This window comes from Patagioenas fasciata, chromosome 8 (assembly GCF_037038585.1).
Source record: "Patagioenas fasciata isolate bPatFas1 chromosome 8, bPatFas1.hap1, whole genome shotgun sequence".
NCBI classification, from domain to species: domain Eukaryota; kingdom Metazoa; phylum Chordata; class Aves; order Columbiformes; family Columbidae; genus Patagioenas; species Patagioenas fasciata.
The window spans coordinates 28,538,258-28,554,706 of NC_092527.1; the positions used below are offsets into that span (position 1 = coordinate 28,538,258).

Below are 16,449 nucleotides of genomic sequence, written 5' to 3' on the forward strand. Positions count from 1 at the left end.
TCCTTCCCCACACTTAAAGGGACAGTGATGAGATGATCCTTCCTTGCCTTGCCTTGGTCCCTGCTACCTTCCTTCCTGTTTATGGTCCTCTTTATGACATTGGCTTTCAGCCTGTCCTGGCTCTGTGTCCTGCCAATGAGAAGGGCAATAGGTGGACAACCTATTGGGTCATTTTTCTGATGTGCTGTTTCCACAGCTGGTGGTGTGGTAAATGCATTGTTCTGCTGAACTGGCTTTGGCTGAGGGCCCAGAATGGGCAGGACTCCCAGTTAAAGGATCCGGTGGTGCCTTTCATCTCCTGGGTGGCTTTTGGGCTGTTCATCCTCACAATTTTAGACCCTCTCCACTCTTCCCTCTCTTGCTACTCCCAGAAACATCTTTTGACAGAAGAGGCTGGTTACCCGGAAGAGTCATTAGGATCCCGCTGGGGTAATAACCCCTCTGCTTTTATATCAAGTAAATAAAATACTATCAATATGACATTTCACTGGACACTCCACCTTACTGCACAGCTGCTACATCCAGTGGGCCCTTCCAGAAAAGGCCCCCTCGACTTTCTTGATGCGAGCAGGGTCCCCCACGCAGGATGGGGGACAGTGCTGCGGGCCTTTTGGTCCTGTTACCCCCAGCCAGGAGCGGGGGCGGGCCCGGGGCGGGGTGGCCCGGCACAGCCCGGCCCGGCACAGCCCGCCCCTCTCCCAGCACCTCCTACCGCCTCATGGAGCCGCACGGGCCCGGCTGCCCCGGCAGCGTCCTCTTCGGTGAGCGGCACCGGGGGACGAGGGAGGGGGAGAGGGGGAAGAGAGATACGTGGGGGGTAATAGATGGGGTGGGGAGGAGGGGCAACAGGGAGGTGGGGGGGAAGAGGGAAACGTTGGAGAGTAACGGGGACGGCGTGGAGGCAGAAACGACACGTGGGTGGGGAACAGACCGGGGGGAGGGACGCGTGGGGTGCAAAAGAGAGACCTCGGGACAGTGGAGACGCACACGAGGGGGAGCGAGGGACACGTGGAGGGCATTACTGAGCGCTGGGGCGTTCTGGACGTGCCGGGGGGGTGGGGGGGGGGAGAGCGAGACACAGTGAGGAAAGAGACACGCGTGTGTCCGGGGCATGGGGAGAGGGCGAACAGCGGGGGCCCTTGAGTTTGTGGAGCGGTGGATGGGGCAGAGAGACACGTGTATGGGCGGGCTTGGGAGGGAACAGCCACGTGGTGGGGGTCCTGGGTCGGTCTGGGGGGAGCCGCGTACGATCTTGGGGTTCTTGTGCGTGCAGGGTACCCACCGGAGGGGTTGGGCACAGCTCTCGCCGGCTTCTCTTGCTTGTCTGGTCCATCCCCTGTGCTCCTGCCTCAGCATTTCACGGATGCCCCATGCGGGGCGGCAGAGCCGTGTCCTCCTCTCGGAGCGGGGTCGGCTGGGGCTGTTAAACTCCCGCAACACGTGGCCCCGCGCTGCTCATGCACGTGTGTGCAAGTAGGCGTGCGCACGCGTGTTCGGGGCTGCTCCCGGCGCCAGGCATCGCAAACATCGCGGCTCAGCGAACGCTTGTATGGAAAAGGGAAGTGGAGCAGCAGCCCCCCAGGCCTTTCATGCACCTGGATTTTGGTTCTTGCCCTGGTGAGCTGAATACGTAAGCATGGTTAGGAAGAGATCCTGCCTGGGCTGTGTGTGCTGAGGCTAATTCTTCTCTGTTGCACATGCCAGCTCTGGTATGCAGGACTCAGGTCTGTGTTTTCTCTATCTGCTTCATGTTGGTGAATCATCCTGCAATAAGCAAACACCCCCAGGGCATTCTGCCTTTCCTTCCTCAGCTGAATACTGATCCTAAGAGCTGAGGACAAAATTTTGCACCTCACTTGTTTTTGTAGCTGTTTGGAAGAATATGTAATAAAATCTGTCTCAAGACTCGTTGTGAGGGACTCCAGCTCCCTGCAGCCTGGCCCAGCATCCTCCCCTTGGGTTGTTTCTCATCACTCAAGCCTCACACTCAATGTCTTTGCCTTCACTCTTTCACCAGAGCAAACGTTTAGCTGATGCTGCCTTTTTGTCTGCTCCCTCTGCTGTTGTCCAGAGCCGTGTGCCTTGGCTGTGCTGCTCTCAGGAAGGGATGAGTCTGGTCCTGTCAGTGCTTAGAGGCCTTGAGTGCCTCTGGGCACTGCTTCATGGCAGCCTGGTTTGGGGACACTTTATCCTGGAGCTCAGGGTGCCCTGGCCTGAGGCTGCTCCTGAGTGTGAAAAAATAAAGTGGTTTAGGGATGCCGTGTGCTCAGCCGGGGCTTGCCCTGAGAACCTTTTGGCCCTGGTGCTTGGGGTTGCATAATGGCTGCTGCAGCTTTTCTCATCTTCTCTTTCCAGGCTGTGAGCTGACTGCTAGTACCAAATCCTACACATTTCAGGTGGACAAGGAAGATGACTCTGACCACATTTTGGCCTTGTCTGTGGTAAGGGAGATGAGAATTAATTGTGCTTGTCCTCTCCCACAGTGACCCACAGCCTCACCCCCCTTTCCCAGGCTCATTCCACCTTCCCTGGCCAGGCTGGACCAGGGGACACCCTTGGTGGAGGTTTCGGCTCTGGCTGCTCTCAGGGCAGGGCGCACAGCTGTTGTGTTTATCTGTTGTATGGAGGTGCTTGAGCAAAGCCAGTGGTGGCAAGAGGCTGCTCAGCAGACGAATACTCCAGGCATGGGGTGAAGTATTTTTTCCTTGTATTTGACCTTGATGGAGGGAGTGTCCCACTAGAATGCATCCTCCTTACCAGCTGTGTCTCTGGCTTGTTGCTCTCCAAGCCCAGGTACATGCAGAGTGTCATTCCTGGGTCTCCCTGGGGGTCACTTTCTGTCCTGGGAGCGCAGGACCTGCCAGCATGGACCAGGTCAGCAGAAAGTGCAGCCCAGGTGCCATCTCTTGAGGTGGTTGCAGGAACAGCTGTCCCAGCTGGGAAAGACACAGGTCCTCCATCGGCACTACAGGGCAATCACTGCAGGTGGGGCTCCATGCTCCCCCTGTGTTATGGAGCAGCATCCTCACACCTTGCACGGCATCTGGGCTGGTAGTATTACTGTGGGTGACTTGTCCTGTGGAGAGCCCAGGCTGTCGCTGTTGTGCCTTCTGGGGGAGCAGGAGTTCATGATCTCTGCTCCTGCTCAGGTCTGCCTCAGAGATGGTGCCAAGGACGAGTGCAACGTGGTGGAGATCATGGGACGAAACCACAAGAACCAGGAGATCACTGTGCCTGTGGCGAATCTGAAGTTGTCATGCCAACCCTTGGTAAGAGGTGGTTTTGAAGGCTCAGGTGGGGATGGCTGTAGGGAATTGGATATCTCTGGATGTTTGTGGACCTTTCCCTAGGATCCTGACTATAAGCTGGTCTGCAGCTCACCGGGAAATGCCCTGGGTAGCCTTGGCCTGGCTGCAGATGCCCTCAGAAGGACATGTTTAACTGGACCAGGTGCCCCGCCACAGACTGCAGGACATTCTGCTTTTTGCCACTAACTCAGCTTCATCTCTGTTGCTTCGTAGCTGAGTCTGGACAACTTCAAGCTGCAGCCTCCAGTGACCTTCCGCCTGGCAGCGGGCTCTGGCCCGGTACACCTTGCTGGCTGGCATCAGACTGGTATGGACTTGTGTGTGGGGAAGGCTTGGGAGAAGCAAGGGATATGGAGGTGCTCCCTCCAGTGCGAATGCGGGCCAGGGAACCCCTGGGAGATGCGCTTGGTGCTGCCCAGCATGTGTGCTCATGTGTGCTGGCTCACGAGGGGCCATCTCTCTGGATTCCTTCCCTGCTGTAAAGCCTTGCATGGGAAAAAGGGACTGGATGACCCATGCCATCCTCTCTTCCCGTGGCTGACTGCCTCAATTCACCTCTGAGACCTTCCTCCAGCTGGGATACAGCTTATTGCCCGCACAAACTGCTGTTAAAACTGCTCCAGTGCTCCTTGGGCTGCTCTGCTCTTGGGGTGCCTTGGGGCCAGCTGAGTAACAGTTACTTGTGTGTCCCAGTACACAGGGATGATGCTTCCTTTGAGGAGGATGATGACTTGTCTGAAGAGGAGAAAGAGGAGCTTCCTCCTATCATGCCAGCCAGGAAGTAGAGGAGGAAGCAGTAGCTTATATTCAGGCAAGGTGAGGATCTGCGCAGCCTCGGAGGATGGGCCTGCCTGCCTGTGATGCTGACATGCAAGCAGGGGTGGAAGCTGCCCTGCTGCAGGAGGCTGCTGGTCTCAGTCTGATTCTTTCTCCAGGTACTTGCTGGGACTTCTCTCACCGGATGGCTTTTACCTCAGACACCTCTTGCCAGGACCTCAATGTTTGCTGCTTTATTCTTTTTTTTTTTTTTTTTTCTTTTCTCTATTGTAACTTTTTGGGGAGCAGGGGCTGCTTCCAGCACGGGGGCGTCTCTTTTCCCATGGCCCTGGGAGGTTGGTCCCAAAACTGGATCGATGCTAATGGTATAACCCTTCTCCCCCATCCCTGTGCTGGGAATCAGGGATGGAGGAGGTGATCCTTGCCCCGTGCCTTTTTACTGTCCTGGACCTCTGCTCTGTGCACACCCTCTCCCTAGCTCTGAAATACCCAATCCTGGTCCCTACCCTAGCAGACAGACATAAAACCAGTGGTGGTACAGACAGTTTCACTGATTCTAGTGTATTTGCTTTTCTTTACTCACCATTTGATGGTTTAAAATGCTTGAAAGTGTGAAAATGGGGCCAAGCTGTGTCCTCAATTGCAGTTATGGTGGGGTGGGAGCTCACAGCCTGTTTGTGATTTGGGTAAGGTTCTGGGTCAATCTACTTTGTAAAGAACTGTTTTTATACTCTGAATAAAATTCCCTCAGGCATCAGGTCTGGAGAGGAGTCACTGCTGGTTGGCAGGTTGCTCCCACGTGCACTGCAGTGGGAGGTGCTCCTTCATGTCCAGTCCCTGACACTTGCTTCCTTTGGTGATGTTGTGAAGCTCCTGGGAGGGGCCCAGGGACTCTTCTCTCTCCCTTGTAGGCCCTGCATGCCTGTGCCCCGTCAGCTAGCTCAGCACTGCATCTGGGCTACCAAGGGAAGCCAAGGGGCAGAGTCGCTCTTGGCTGTACAGTGCAGGGACCCAGCTCCACATGTGCTCCCAAAGGTAACCCAGCTGTTAGCAACAGCCCCATGGTTTGGGCCGCATTGGCCCTGGTGCTGGCTATCATCACTACAAGGTCCTGACTTGTGTCCTACTCTCAGCCCATCAGTGTCCTGTGGAGGGGTGAAACACCAGTGCCTGTTTGAGCTCTGACCTTTGATGGCGAGTCATGTTCCCCCACATCTGAGTACCTGTAGAGGGTCTGATCGTTTCTGCACTTCAGTCAAGTAGCACTTCTCACCCCTGGGAGCTGGTCTTGTCCTGAAGTGTTTCTCTGACAACTTCCCTGCATCTGATCTCACACCCTCGGACCATAGGTCAATGTCTGTGCCAGCCCTTCTTGTTTGTGACACTGTCTGTTGTCCTTGAGAAGGGCCATGTACTTATTTGCCCTGATGGCCCTGTTGGTGTCCTGGGACAGTGAGTTTCTCGGTTGCATAGACTTCTGTAGGAAATCCTCCAGGGCAGATCCTCAGCTCAGTCTCCATCCTAGGTTGTCAGTGTGGCTACTTCTATCCTCCTGGGCCTGTGCAACTCCCCTCTGGATCCCACATCCCCGTCATTTTCTTCTGCCCACGAACAGCTCTTGACCAGCATGGAGGGAGGTGCTCATGCCCCTTGCAGCTATGGCAATTGGGACAGACAAACAACATAGACAAAGTTCTTCTTAAGTACAAACAGCAGTCTCCATTTATTGCCACAAATGCCTTTTCATATAGTCTTTACCAGCTCAAGTGTCTTTTTGCTATTGGTTACAGGCTGCAATAGTAACATATCGTTGGCTAATTTTGCTATCATTAATATTACTCTTTTACTGCCTTCTCTCTCACGGGTACACCTTAATACCTCTGGATACTCCTTTACTCCCTTCTTTCTCACGGGTACACTTTAATATCTTCAAGGCCAATCTCTGTTCCCATACCCTCCGTCAGGGAATCCACAGACCCACCGTAGTCCCTCACGTGCAGCAAAGCGGAAAGGGCCGTTGGCACCATGGGACCATGTCCCTGGGGACCGCGCCTTCCCGGGAGGCACCAGGGTGACAGAACAGAGCCGGCCTGGGGTGATGCACCCCCTGGCTGGTGCGTGGTCCCGCAGCAGCGCGGTGGGGATGCGGGTGGGCTGGCAGAGGCAGCGGCCGGTGGTGTGGTGCATGCACCGCCAGGGGGCAGCCGGGCAGCGCGGCGCTCGGCGGGGCCGCGTCCGACCCGGGGGATCAGGGTGCAGCCGGCCCCGGGCCGCTCTCCTCGCCTCTCCCCGCCTGGCTGCCCGTTCCTGCCAGGCCCGGTGGGGGTTGCACCAAGGCTTGGCCACGCTCTCCAGGTCTGGGCAGCCCCCGGGATGCAAAGGGGCATCCAGCACTCTGCTCCTGCTGTCGGTTCCTGGGTGGAGTGGAGTATTTGGGTCTAGCCCTGTGAGGAGGGTGGGTTCCAGCTGGGAGAGGTTATGTCCCCAGGGAAGTACCATTCCTCCTGTCATTCCAGGGCAATAGGGTGCCTGGGCTGGATGGTGTTCAGCTCCTGCCAGTGCTGACACAGACGTCACCTGGTAGATCTCCTTGTCTGTGTGCACATGGAAGGGGTCAGGGCTAATTTATCCACCAGGCCTTGGTCCTCTGTGGAGGAGCAGCTTGGTTCGAGGGAGATAACATCCAGTAGATCATTTTTAACAAGGTGCTTCTGGAAAGGGTGGGCTGAGGGAGGTGGCTGGCTCAGAGCCCAGTGCCGGGTGAGGAGGGGAGGGAGTGGGCACAGCTCAGCCTTGGCAGGGTGATACAGCTACTTCATGTGGGGTAGGAGAGGCAGCGCTGGCTGATGAGGACTATTCGGCCTCTTAAATGGCAGAAAGAGATGTTTCAGTGTGCTGGTTTCCTCAGGGGTGTCCAGGTAGCTGGGACAAGGGACTGTGGCAGGAGAGACAGTCCTGCCAGGGGACAATGGTGGCACCATGGGGAACATGGTGCTGGTGGTAGGGAGCTTAAGGAGACCAAGCTTGTCCACCCCACTGCAGGACCAGCTCAGCCCAAGTTCTTGCCATGAGTGCTGTCTGGTCCCCAGCACTGCTGCAGGGCAATGCCAGGAGAGAGGGAAGACCCCCAAGCCCAGAGAGGTCAATGGAGGCACTCTGGGGTGTTGGCACTGCCAGGTTCCTTTCTGACTCGGGGAGGTTTGTTCCCCCTTCCCCAGCAATGTCACAACCTTGTTGTGCTCAGCCTGGGGAGAGAGAGATAAATGTTGAGATGGCAGGAGGCTGGGAGGAGGGATGCACTCACACACCACGCTTAATGGGGAAGGATGGGATTACAGGGGTCACGCTAGGTGAGCAGCTTCCTTCGCAGAGCTGATGGTATCAAAGCAGGTGCCCCCGGCTGCAAATACCTTGGGCAAACAAACAGGGCTGCCTAAGAGCAGGTGAGCTTGGGCACAGCTAGGCTGGGGGATGCTCAGGAGTGGCGGGGGCAGGAGGCTCTCTCTGTGCGGGGAGTGAAGTGTGGAGGTCCTGGTGTGAGGGCTTTCTTGTTTTGCATAGGGTGGGGGGAAACATTAAGTTATTGTGTGTCTATGCACATATGTGGGCTCCTCATGGTAGAGATGCATGTAGGGGTGTGGTGCCAGTACCAAAGGAGGCAAATGATGCCGCTACAGAGGTGATGGCTCTGGGCTTGCTCTCGGAGGTTGTTGACTTTGAGCATCCCTCCTCCATGCTGTGTTTCAGGGCTCTGAATGCTGACATCACTGGGGATGGATCCCTCCCTGTTCCAGCAGCACCAGGGAACCCTGACACTGGCTGAGCCATAATACAATAGAGAAACGTGGACATAACACGGCTAGATGTGGAGGCCACCGTGGCCATGCACTCACATCACTGCTCTCTGCATGGATGTCCCAAACCAGGCTTCTGTGCTTGATGAGGTGCTCATGCTGCTCACTGCAGGGTTTGGCCCAAGTGCAGCCTCACTGCGCTCAGCTACCTGCCTACAACTGGGTGGCTGGGCCGGACCAGTGGCTCCCAGAGGATGCTTTGGTTTCAGAGGTCAGGTTTGAGTTGCTTTTTTAGGGATGGAGGAGCAGGATGGAGAGCTGTTCTGCTGAGCATGGCCAGGCAGCAGTTTTCCTTGAGATGCTCCAACCGGTCCTGCCCCAATGGTTTTCTTGCTGTGTTTCAACTTCCCACGGCTAAGATCTCAGCCCCAGGTTCTGCTGAGAGGCGCAACTCTAACTGTGCTGTAGGTGGGGCTGGTCCCCTGCTCCATGAGTTCTCTGTTGCTGGTTCCCACACTGAATTGGGATAATATTGCTTTTCTCTGAGGTTTGGCAACCTGGGCTATGGAGAAAGCCAGTAGGACACCCCTGGAGATGCAGCATCACCTGTTATTCCAGGGTGCAGCAGCTCTTCAAGGTGGGGCGGAGAGCCATGGGGCACATGGCACCTTGGTGGCAGCAGGAGCCGGAAGAAGGGACAGCAGAGCCACCATCAGCCTGGACCGCTCTGGTGGTGGGTGTGATGAGTGTCCCATTCTCTGCAGTGTTAGCTCTGCTATCCCTGTTCTGTCCTGTCGGGCAGTGGACACAGGTATCTCTGCTGTTGCCTCAGGGAGTCACCAGCATCCCAATGCATGGGGCTGGCCCAGGCAGAGCTGAGCCGGGGGCACACCGCAACCAAGAGAGGAAGCAGCTAGGGGCTGCCAGGAATTCCTGCCCTCTTCCCATCAACATGCCTTGCAGAGGGAAATACTGCTGGTGCACTGCGTGGGAATAGCTCTGTCTGCTGGAGAAGCCAAAACTCAAGTCTGGGGTCATCTCCTGCTTGCTGGTATTCAGTCCTATGCTGGGTTCTCCCCTCAGTGTGCCACGAGCTGGCTGGGAGCCTGGATGTGTGGGTGTTCACACCACTGACTGCTCTGCAAGGGGAAAAGAGATTCGCCCAGCTCTTGGCTTCACAGAGGGTGCCAGTGGCTGATTTACCACAGCTGCTCTCAGCTGTACATCATGGCACAGGAGGTTGCACAGAAGGCTGCATACGGCCAGGCTCTGCTGCAACATTCACTGGGTGCAATGCTCCTTGTGTCTGTTTGTAGTAGGAGTGCATGTGCCCAGCTTCCCAGCACTGCCCAGAATACAAGAGGGTTTTTTTTCCACGAAGTTGCTGCTTGCAACAGCTGTGGCTTTATGGTCCGCAGTGAGGGCACAGCAGGAGGTGCCGGGGGAGCATAGAGTGATGCTGGAACAGCGGTTGTGCTATGATTTAGGTTTAAATTCAAAAGCATATAAAGTAGGTGCTAAAAGTGGACATGGTTGGGTCATGGTAGGGAGCCCCACGCAAGACAACCTGGGCAAGGCTCTATTGCAGCCATCCTGCATTGTCCCCTCCTGCATCCCCAGCACAGCCTGCTCCACATCAGGGTGGTGTTAGCAGCTCTGCACTTGACAGCAGCAGCCGAGATGCCCCGAGGTCACAGGTGTCCTGGCCTTCAACCCCTCCAAGGCTCAAACCTAATCACTGTGGGCTGGACTGTCCCTGACTCTGGCAGGACTGTCACCACTGGCCATGGGTCCCTGCCAGAGCTGTGGCAGCCAGGGGCACAAGGTCTGCTCAGAGGGGCTGGGCTGTCCCCCAGGGGGATTTAGGACCTGTCAGAGGTATCCCCCCAGGGACCTTGTGGTCCCCTGTTCCCAGCCCCAGCAGTGGCAAACCCCCAGATTGGATGGACAGGATTTGGCCTCCATGGTGTCCTTGCTCGTGACGGCTCTGCATAGGGGTTGTGGGACACACCATACCCTCTCCATGCCTCCAGCCCTTGCTCCCCTGGTGGGCTCTCAAGGGGGTGGAGAACCCCAAGCTACAGCACACAATGTTTCTGGGGCTGGACAGGAGGGTTGTTTCTGATGAGCAGAGCGAAGGATGAAGAGAGCACAGGGAACAGGAGTTTTGTCTGTGTTAGGTCTGCCCTGCTAGACCTTCTGGTGCTTAACTCACAGGGGAAGGCAGGATGGTCTAGTGGTGGGGCTAGGCCCTCATGAGATGGGATTTGGGCTCCTGGGGAAGAAGTGGCAGCAGAGTCACTGGAGAACTCTCAAACCTCATCTGAGCTCCCTGGGTACTTGCTCCTGTGCCCAGGCTGGCTCCCTGCAGCCCTGACCCATCCCTTCGTATCCTGGAGCTGATGTCTGTATCATGGTGGGAGCTTGGGCATCTTGTGCATGTCATGTGTGAAGTCCCCTACCACAGCCAGTGCCTGGGATAAACCAGTTACAGACTGTCTCCAGGCTCTGGCTGTGGTTTTGCCTGGGACCACATGCCCTTCACCTTCCCAGAACACAGGGATGTGCACAGTGGCACAGAGATCAGACATGTCCCTGGGCGAAGGAGCTGGAGAGAGGCACAGCTCCTGTGCCAGCCCCAATGCCAGTGTGGGAAGGGGGCTGCGGTACTAACAGGAGCTGAAGGAATAGGCTTTGATAAGGGCTAGCAGGGGGGGTTGGGGCAGGCCTGTGGGGCTGGCTGGCAAGCTGAGGGGCTGTGGCCAACCCAAGGAAGCAGCAGGTGCCATGGGGAGCATGGCCACCTCTCTGCTTCTTTGGGGTTCGCTCTCACTGACCCTGCCACCTCCTCCCATCACGCCATCTCTCTCCAGGCCGTGTGGGGTGCCCCAGGGGCTGGGTCCCCAGGGCCAGGGTCAGGACAAGCTGCAGCTCTGCTGGGCTGGGATGTCAAAGGGGCCATAACCCTGGTGTTTTGCAAACTCCTGGGGTCAGCAGTTCAGCTGCCACTGACACAGGGGCCCGGAGACACACACGGGCATTTTGGGTGGATGCTGTAAGCAAACAAATGAAGGTAGAGTTACAGGTGACGGACAGACCCCCCCCGGCCACTGCTGTTAGTTTTAGGCTTAACCCCCCTGTAGGCTGGGTGCAGGAGCCCTCTTCCTAAGAGGACTCAAGCCGAAGTCAAATTGCCTGGCCAAGCAGGCTTGGGAGCCAAGGCTGAAGCTGGGCAGCAAAGGGCCAGCATTTTGCATGTATCTCAGCTCCTTGAGGCCCTAAAGGAGCTTCTGAGACCGTCCCACAGAGAGGACAGTGACCCCTGGCATTGAGTGACAGCTCCCGCCTTCCTGGGTGGCCAGTGGAGCCCCCTCCCACCCAGTCTGGCTTTGACCCCCCTTCCAAACCCTGCCTGGTGTGTGGCTGGAGACCCTGAGGAGGGTGCTACTGCTTGGGCTGGGGCTACAATGCTGGAGAAGTTGTGCCAGCCAGAAATGTTTTAGGACCAGGTCCTGAAGATGCTGTCTGGTCATCCACATGTTCACGTGGGTCATCCCTTCCCCATGCATGTGCCACAGCTGTTCCTGGTCTGGCTGTTCGTTTGCTGACCCCTTTTAGATGCAGAGCAGATATGCACAAAAATATTCAACCTTGGGTTTGAATCATGCAGGGCTGGGAATCCCACCTTCCCCGTGAGCTGATCCCACATGAACTGCCCTCTCTGGGAGCTTTTGGTCTCTGTTTCTGGCTTGCCTAGTGCAATCCCAGCTGTGCGACTGTGTGCAGAACCCTTCCCAAGGTGAGTAGCCGCACAGCCAGCCCAGTTCTCTTTCCTTGTAGGTGGATGAGGCCTGGGGGTGCATCTCCCCTTCAGTGCCCTCCACAAGGCTTCTGGCCTTGCTTGGTTCTGCCAGATCTTCACCTGTGTGCCTATGTCACCTCTTAGCTCCCCCCTCGTGTACTGGCTGTGGATGTGAGAGATGAAAATAGCACCAGTCTCATCAGAGCCAAATGTAGCCATGCTGGCAGACGCTTAACACCAGTGGAAAATCCCTCTGTGCATCTATAGACTGCCCTGGATGAGCTCCCGCTCTGCCTGAGGACCACGAGTAAAGCTGCCACGTGTGGAGCCACCCAAGGCTGCTCCTGCCATGCTGGCAGCCCTGCTGATGCAGCTTTCCCCCGAATCACCCAGCCTGGACGGAAAGCAGAGCGTAGCTTTGACTCCTCTATCTGCAGGAGCATTGCTGCCTGGGAGTCAGCATGTGGCCACTGGAGGATGATGGATCCAATATTGACATCAGCACTTCCAAAAGCACAGCCTGAAATTATGGAAGCAAAGACCTCCTGCTTGTGCTGCTGTGCAGGAGGGACGGGAGGTGATGAAATGGTCTCCAAGGGGCAGAGGAGGGAGCCCTGTTCCCTGAAACGAAGCTGTGAGAGCAGACTGCTGAAGAGGGACCTAACAGGGCCTTGTTACCCAGGTTGGTCCTGCACAGGGGCAGGCGCAGCTCCACAGGGCTGTGACCAGAACACAGGGGTAGTCTCTTGGCCTGGCGTTCCCACTGCCCACAAAACATGCCTCAGCCCTGCTACTAGTAATTGAATACAGAGGAGAATTAATTGTGAGTGGGCTGCGTCTCCCCTCCCTGCTCCTCGTTTGCCCTGGGGCTGCCTTGGTGCTGTGGGTAGTGAAGACAAGGTCATTCCCATGTAACACATCCCGGTGGGGTTCGGCCAAGTTCCTTCCCTTTGGGGAGGGGGGCAGGTTAATGGCGAGTGGTGGAATCGCCCCAGGCTACTCTGCACTGCTCAGCCATGGAGCTGCTGTTGCCTTCGAAACGCCCCATTAATGTTGCGGTCCCTTTGTGAAGGATCAGCGGGCAGGGCTGGGGGCATGGGGCTGCGAGGCTGGGGCTAGGAAAGGTGAGGGTGGAGCGGGCTAGCATCCCTCTGACTCTGCTGGGTAGCCAAAAGCTGGCTTATGGCCATGCATCCTTCAGGTATGGCTGTAAAGTGTTACAAGCTCCTGATTTTCATGTGTTTTGGCTATTCATCATATGTCATTGGAGGGGAGGGAGAAACACAGGACACTGCTACCTGTGCTCCAGGGTCTTCATCTTTGTTGTGCCCCAGCCTTTGACTGACTCTCAGATCCATACTGGCTGCCTCACCACCTACACTGACCATCCCCTTTCAAAGGCAACTGCTCTGCAGACCCTCCAATCCTTCTATGCTTGCAGAGAGGTCTCCTCGCCATCCAGCCAGCTCTGTTGCAGTGTGCTGTTGCAGGTGCTTCTCTCCTCCATTAGTCGGGATTAGCGCTGCAGTCCTGTCTATGTCCCTGGCCTGGCAAGAACAGAGAGCTGTGTCTGTTGGCCCTTCTCTGCAAGCGACAGCAATGTCTTAGTTTTTTCTCCACCTGATAGTTTCCCCTGGTAGGGAGATGTTCAAGCCAAACCTCCTGCTGGTCTTTTGCTGGCTACCCCTCACCCCAAATTTTCCCAGCCTCCTCATGATGTCAGCTCCCAGTTTGCTAGGAGCCCTGTCTCCACTCACCCTGGTTTGACCTGGTTACCCCTAAAGCTGTGGTTGGTGTTGCGTTTTTTTGGCTCTGCCTTTCTGGAATCAGTAATGCTAGTGGGAAGGTTTTAGGCTGATGCTAAGGGAGGAGTTGGTAACATCTACACCTTGCTGACTTTGACCTCTTGTGGGGAGTGGGTGCTTGATCTGCCGTCCCTTGCCCTGCAGCAGGAGAGGGGTGTCAGGGGACCACTTCTGACTGGGACACGGCCAGATGGGGATGATGCTCTAGATCAGGGGTGTCAAACTCATTTTCATGGGGGGCCACATCAGCCTCACGGTTACCTTCAAAGGGCCAAATGTAATTTTAGGACTGTATCCATGTAGGAGTAATGAGTTTGACACCCGTGCTCTAGAAGAAGCAGGCTAGAAGCTGGAGCTGGGACATGGCTATGTCCTGCAGCTGTGCCAAGGGACATCCTGGGAGACAACAGGGATGGTGCTTTGGTGGCCCTGGGTGAGGGGTGCAGGGTCACAGGAAGAATGGGGAAAGACCCCTTCAGCACTTCTTATGCTTTCCCCACAGTGGTACACCAGGACAGGATGTGATGGGACCATCCTGGTGCCTCCTCCAGGGATCACGCCCTGACGGCTTCCTGGAGTGCTGCAGACACAGCAGGTCCCCAGCTCTTTCTGATGGGAGCAGATTTCTTCTATCAGCTCCATAGCAGCTTGGCCTGAGGCCCAGCTGGTCTCAAGAGCACCGGGCTGAGGTTTCTCTGCTCTGCAGGAAAGCCAGACTAGCCATTTAGCCTCAGTACCTGAGGATGTAGGGGACCCTTCCGCATGGACTGGGGGCTTGGCTCAGATGGCCTGCAAAGGAGCTGATGAGCAGTCTGATTTCCCTGTGCTGCCTTGCACAGGAGGAAGACTTTCCAGAGAGGCTTGCTTTTAACTTAGAAATCAAGAAGGGGAGTGTTACTCTTGGTGTAAACATGGGTGACCCCATGGTGGTCTGGGAAGCACCAAGAGAAAGAGGCAAATGCCTCTGTGCAAGCCCTCACTTTCCCTGCAAGGACCAGGTCATGGCTGTGAGCCAAGGCAGCAGCAGAGGTGGGAAGAATTCAGCAGCCGTGATGCTGCCTGTCCGCAGCTGCCATCACCAACCCGCTTGTGTCTATCCTCTGCCCAAAGGTGGGGTAGGATGGGGGCTGTGGGGGCCTTGGCTGTGTGCCTGGGGATGGCTGGCAGGAGAATCATCTGTCATCTGCTGTCAGACAAAGTGTGGCCACCCCTGGGTGATGCTGCACTGGTTTGGTTTTACAGCTATGACTGGCACTTGAGCCTGTTTGCCGAGGGCAGAGGACATGTGAGGCTGTCAGCTCGTGGCTGCCTGTGACCCCACACGGGACACCATAAATCTCCCAATTTAAGGCAGCCTGGGCTCTTCTGGACACGGTGCTGTTGAACACGGTGTACAGGATAACGTGCAGCCCAACCCTGCACCCATCAGAGGTAAAGCAGGGGTGGCCACTGATGAACAAGAGCAGCATCTGGGAACAAGATAGTCTCTAAATTATTTTAATTTTTTATATATAAAAAAGCGAGGGTTGTCTGAATTTCAAGCATTGAGAATATCTAGTGCTGCCTGCTCTGGTTTTCCTCAGGCAACTTGGAGAGGTAGATATGGGGAGCGACTTCACCTGTGCTGTGGCAAATCAGATGTTTGCACAGAGGGTTTTTCTCCTGAGTGTGTGCTGGACTGATGAGCTAAGCACATGAGTGTGTGCTGCCTGTGGAAACCCTCTCTTGCTTCAGCTGAGCACCTTCAATACCCATCCTGTCCATTCCTGTGGTGCTCCTAAAGTCTTCCAGTTAAATGCAGGCTTGACCTAAGACTTTTTTTGACATGTAGGAAAACCCCTCAGAAACATCCTTCTGGTGTGGAAAAGATACGAGCTGGATGTCAGTGTGTGCGAGAGAGAGAGAAAAGTCCTGTGACTGCAGCTGGTGTGTGCCTGTGTGTGCAAGGTGGGGGTGTGGATTTTTGGGGCAGGGGGGAGCAAAGATGAGTGTGTGAAGGGCTGAGTGGGTCTGTACTGGGGGGTGCGCACTGTGTGTGTGTAGGGGGTCTGTGCATGTGAGGGATGAGTGGGAAGGAGGGGGCTGCATGGGAAAGGCTGTTCGTGTGTGTAAGCTGTGAGTGCAGAAAGGGTCTGCGTGGAAAGCCTGCATAGGGGTGTATGTGAGGGCTGTGTATGTGCAGGAGGGCTGTACAGACGTGTGCAGGGCTGTGTGTGTGCGCAGGCAGGCTGTGCACACGCGTGTGTGCGTGTGCGGCGGTGCAGCCCGCGCTCTGTCACTCAGAGGCCGGCTGACAGGAGCTGCCTCTCCAGCGGCGGCAGATAGCGCTGATTGCTGATTCGAGGAAACAAAATAGCAATTGTAATTATGGCCTCTGATAAGATAAAGGAGGGCGCGGGGAGCGCGGGGACCGGCAGCGGGGCACGGCCGGCAAATTAGCAGCTGTCACTCAGCGCCGAGCAGGCGGTGCCGGCCCCGGCCTCGGCCAGGTACCGGCCCCGGGGGCCGCCTGCCGCAGCCCCGCCGTAGCCCCCGCCCCGGTGCGCAACAGGTGGCGGGACAGGGAGCGCCGGGGCTCGCCGGAACAATGCAGCCCTCGGCGGCCCTGCCTGGGCTGCGGGGCTGAGCCCCGTCCCGCTACTGCCCCATGGCCCCACATCGCCGTCCCTGAGGGCGCCTGCCCGCCCCACCAGGTAAGCACCCGGCGGGGATGCTCGGGGGGGGTGGTCCCGCTCCACGCCCTGGCTGCGCTATTTGCTCAGCCTCGCTCCCTCTCGAAGCTCCGACCCCCGCCATCCCCCTAGTAATCCTTTTAATGTCTGGCACGTCCCGGGAGGGCTTGCCTGCCTGGTCCCAATCCACAACGCGCCCGTGGAGCCCCCTCCCTCTCAGCCCTAAAACCTCGTTTTACAGATAGGGAAACTGAGGCACGGTGAGGTGAGGGCGCCTTGCCGGCAGCCGGC

At 56.6% G+C, this 16,449-nt stretch overlaps 1 protein-coding gene across 2 annotated transcripts; it reads left to right on the top strand.

Moving 5' to 3' along the window:
* Positions 1–661: 661 nt before the first annotated feature.
* On the top strand, positions 662–4,842 carry NPM3 (nucleophosmin/nucleoplasmin 3). 2 transcript variants are annotated; one of them, XM_065843702.2, is made up of 6 exons: positions 662–761; positions 2,356–2,441; positions 3,150–3,269; positions 3,522–3,615; positions 4,002–4,124; positions 4,244–4,842. In XM_065843702.2, exons 1-5 carry the CDS (start codon positions 719–721, stop codon positions 4,091–4,093), a joined length of 435 nt encoding a protein of 144 aa, XP_065699774.1. In that variant the 5' UTR covers positions 662–718; the 3' UTR covers positions 4,094–4,124; positions 4,244–4,842. The 2 variants fall into 2 exon arrangements, with proteins under 2 accessions (XP_065699774.1, XP_065699772.1); XM_065843700.2 differs by lacking the exon at positions 662–761 and adding an exon at positions 1,273–1,617.
* Positions 4,843–16,449: the final 11,607 nt, after the last annotated feature.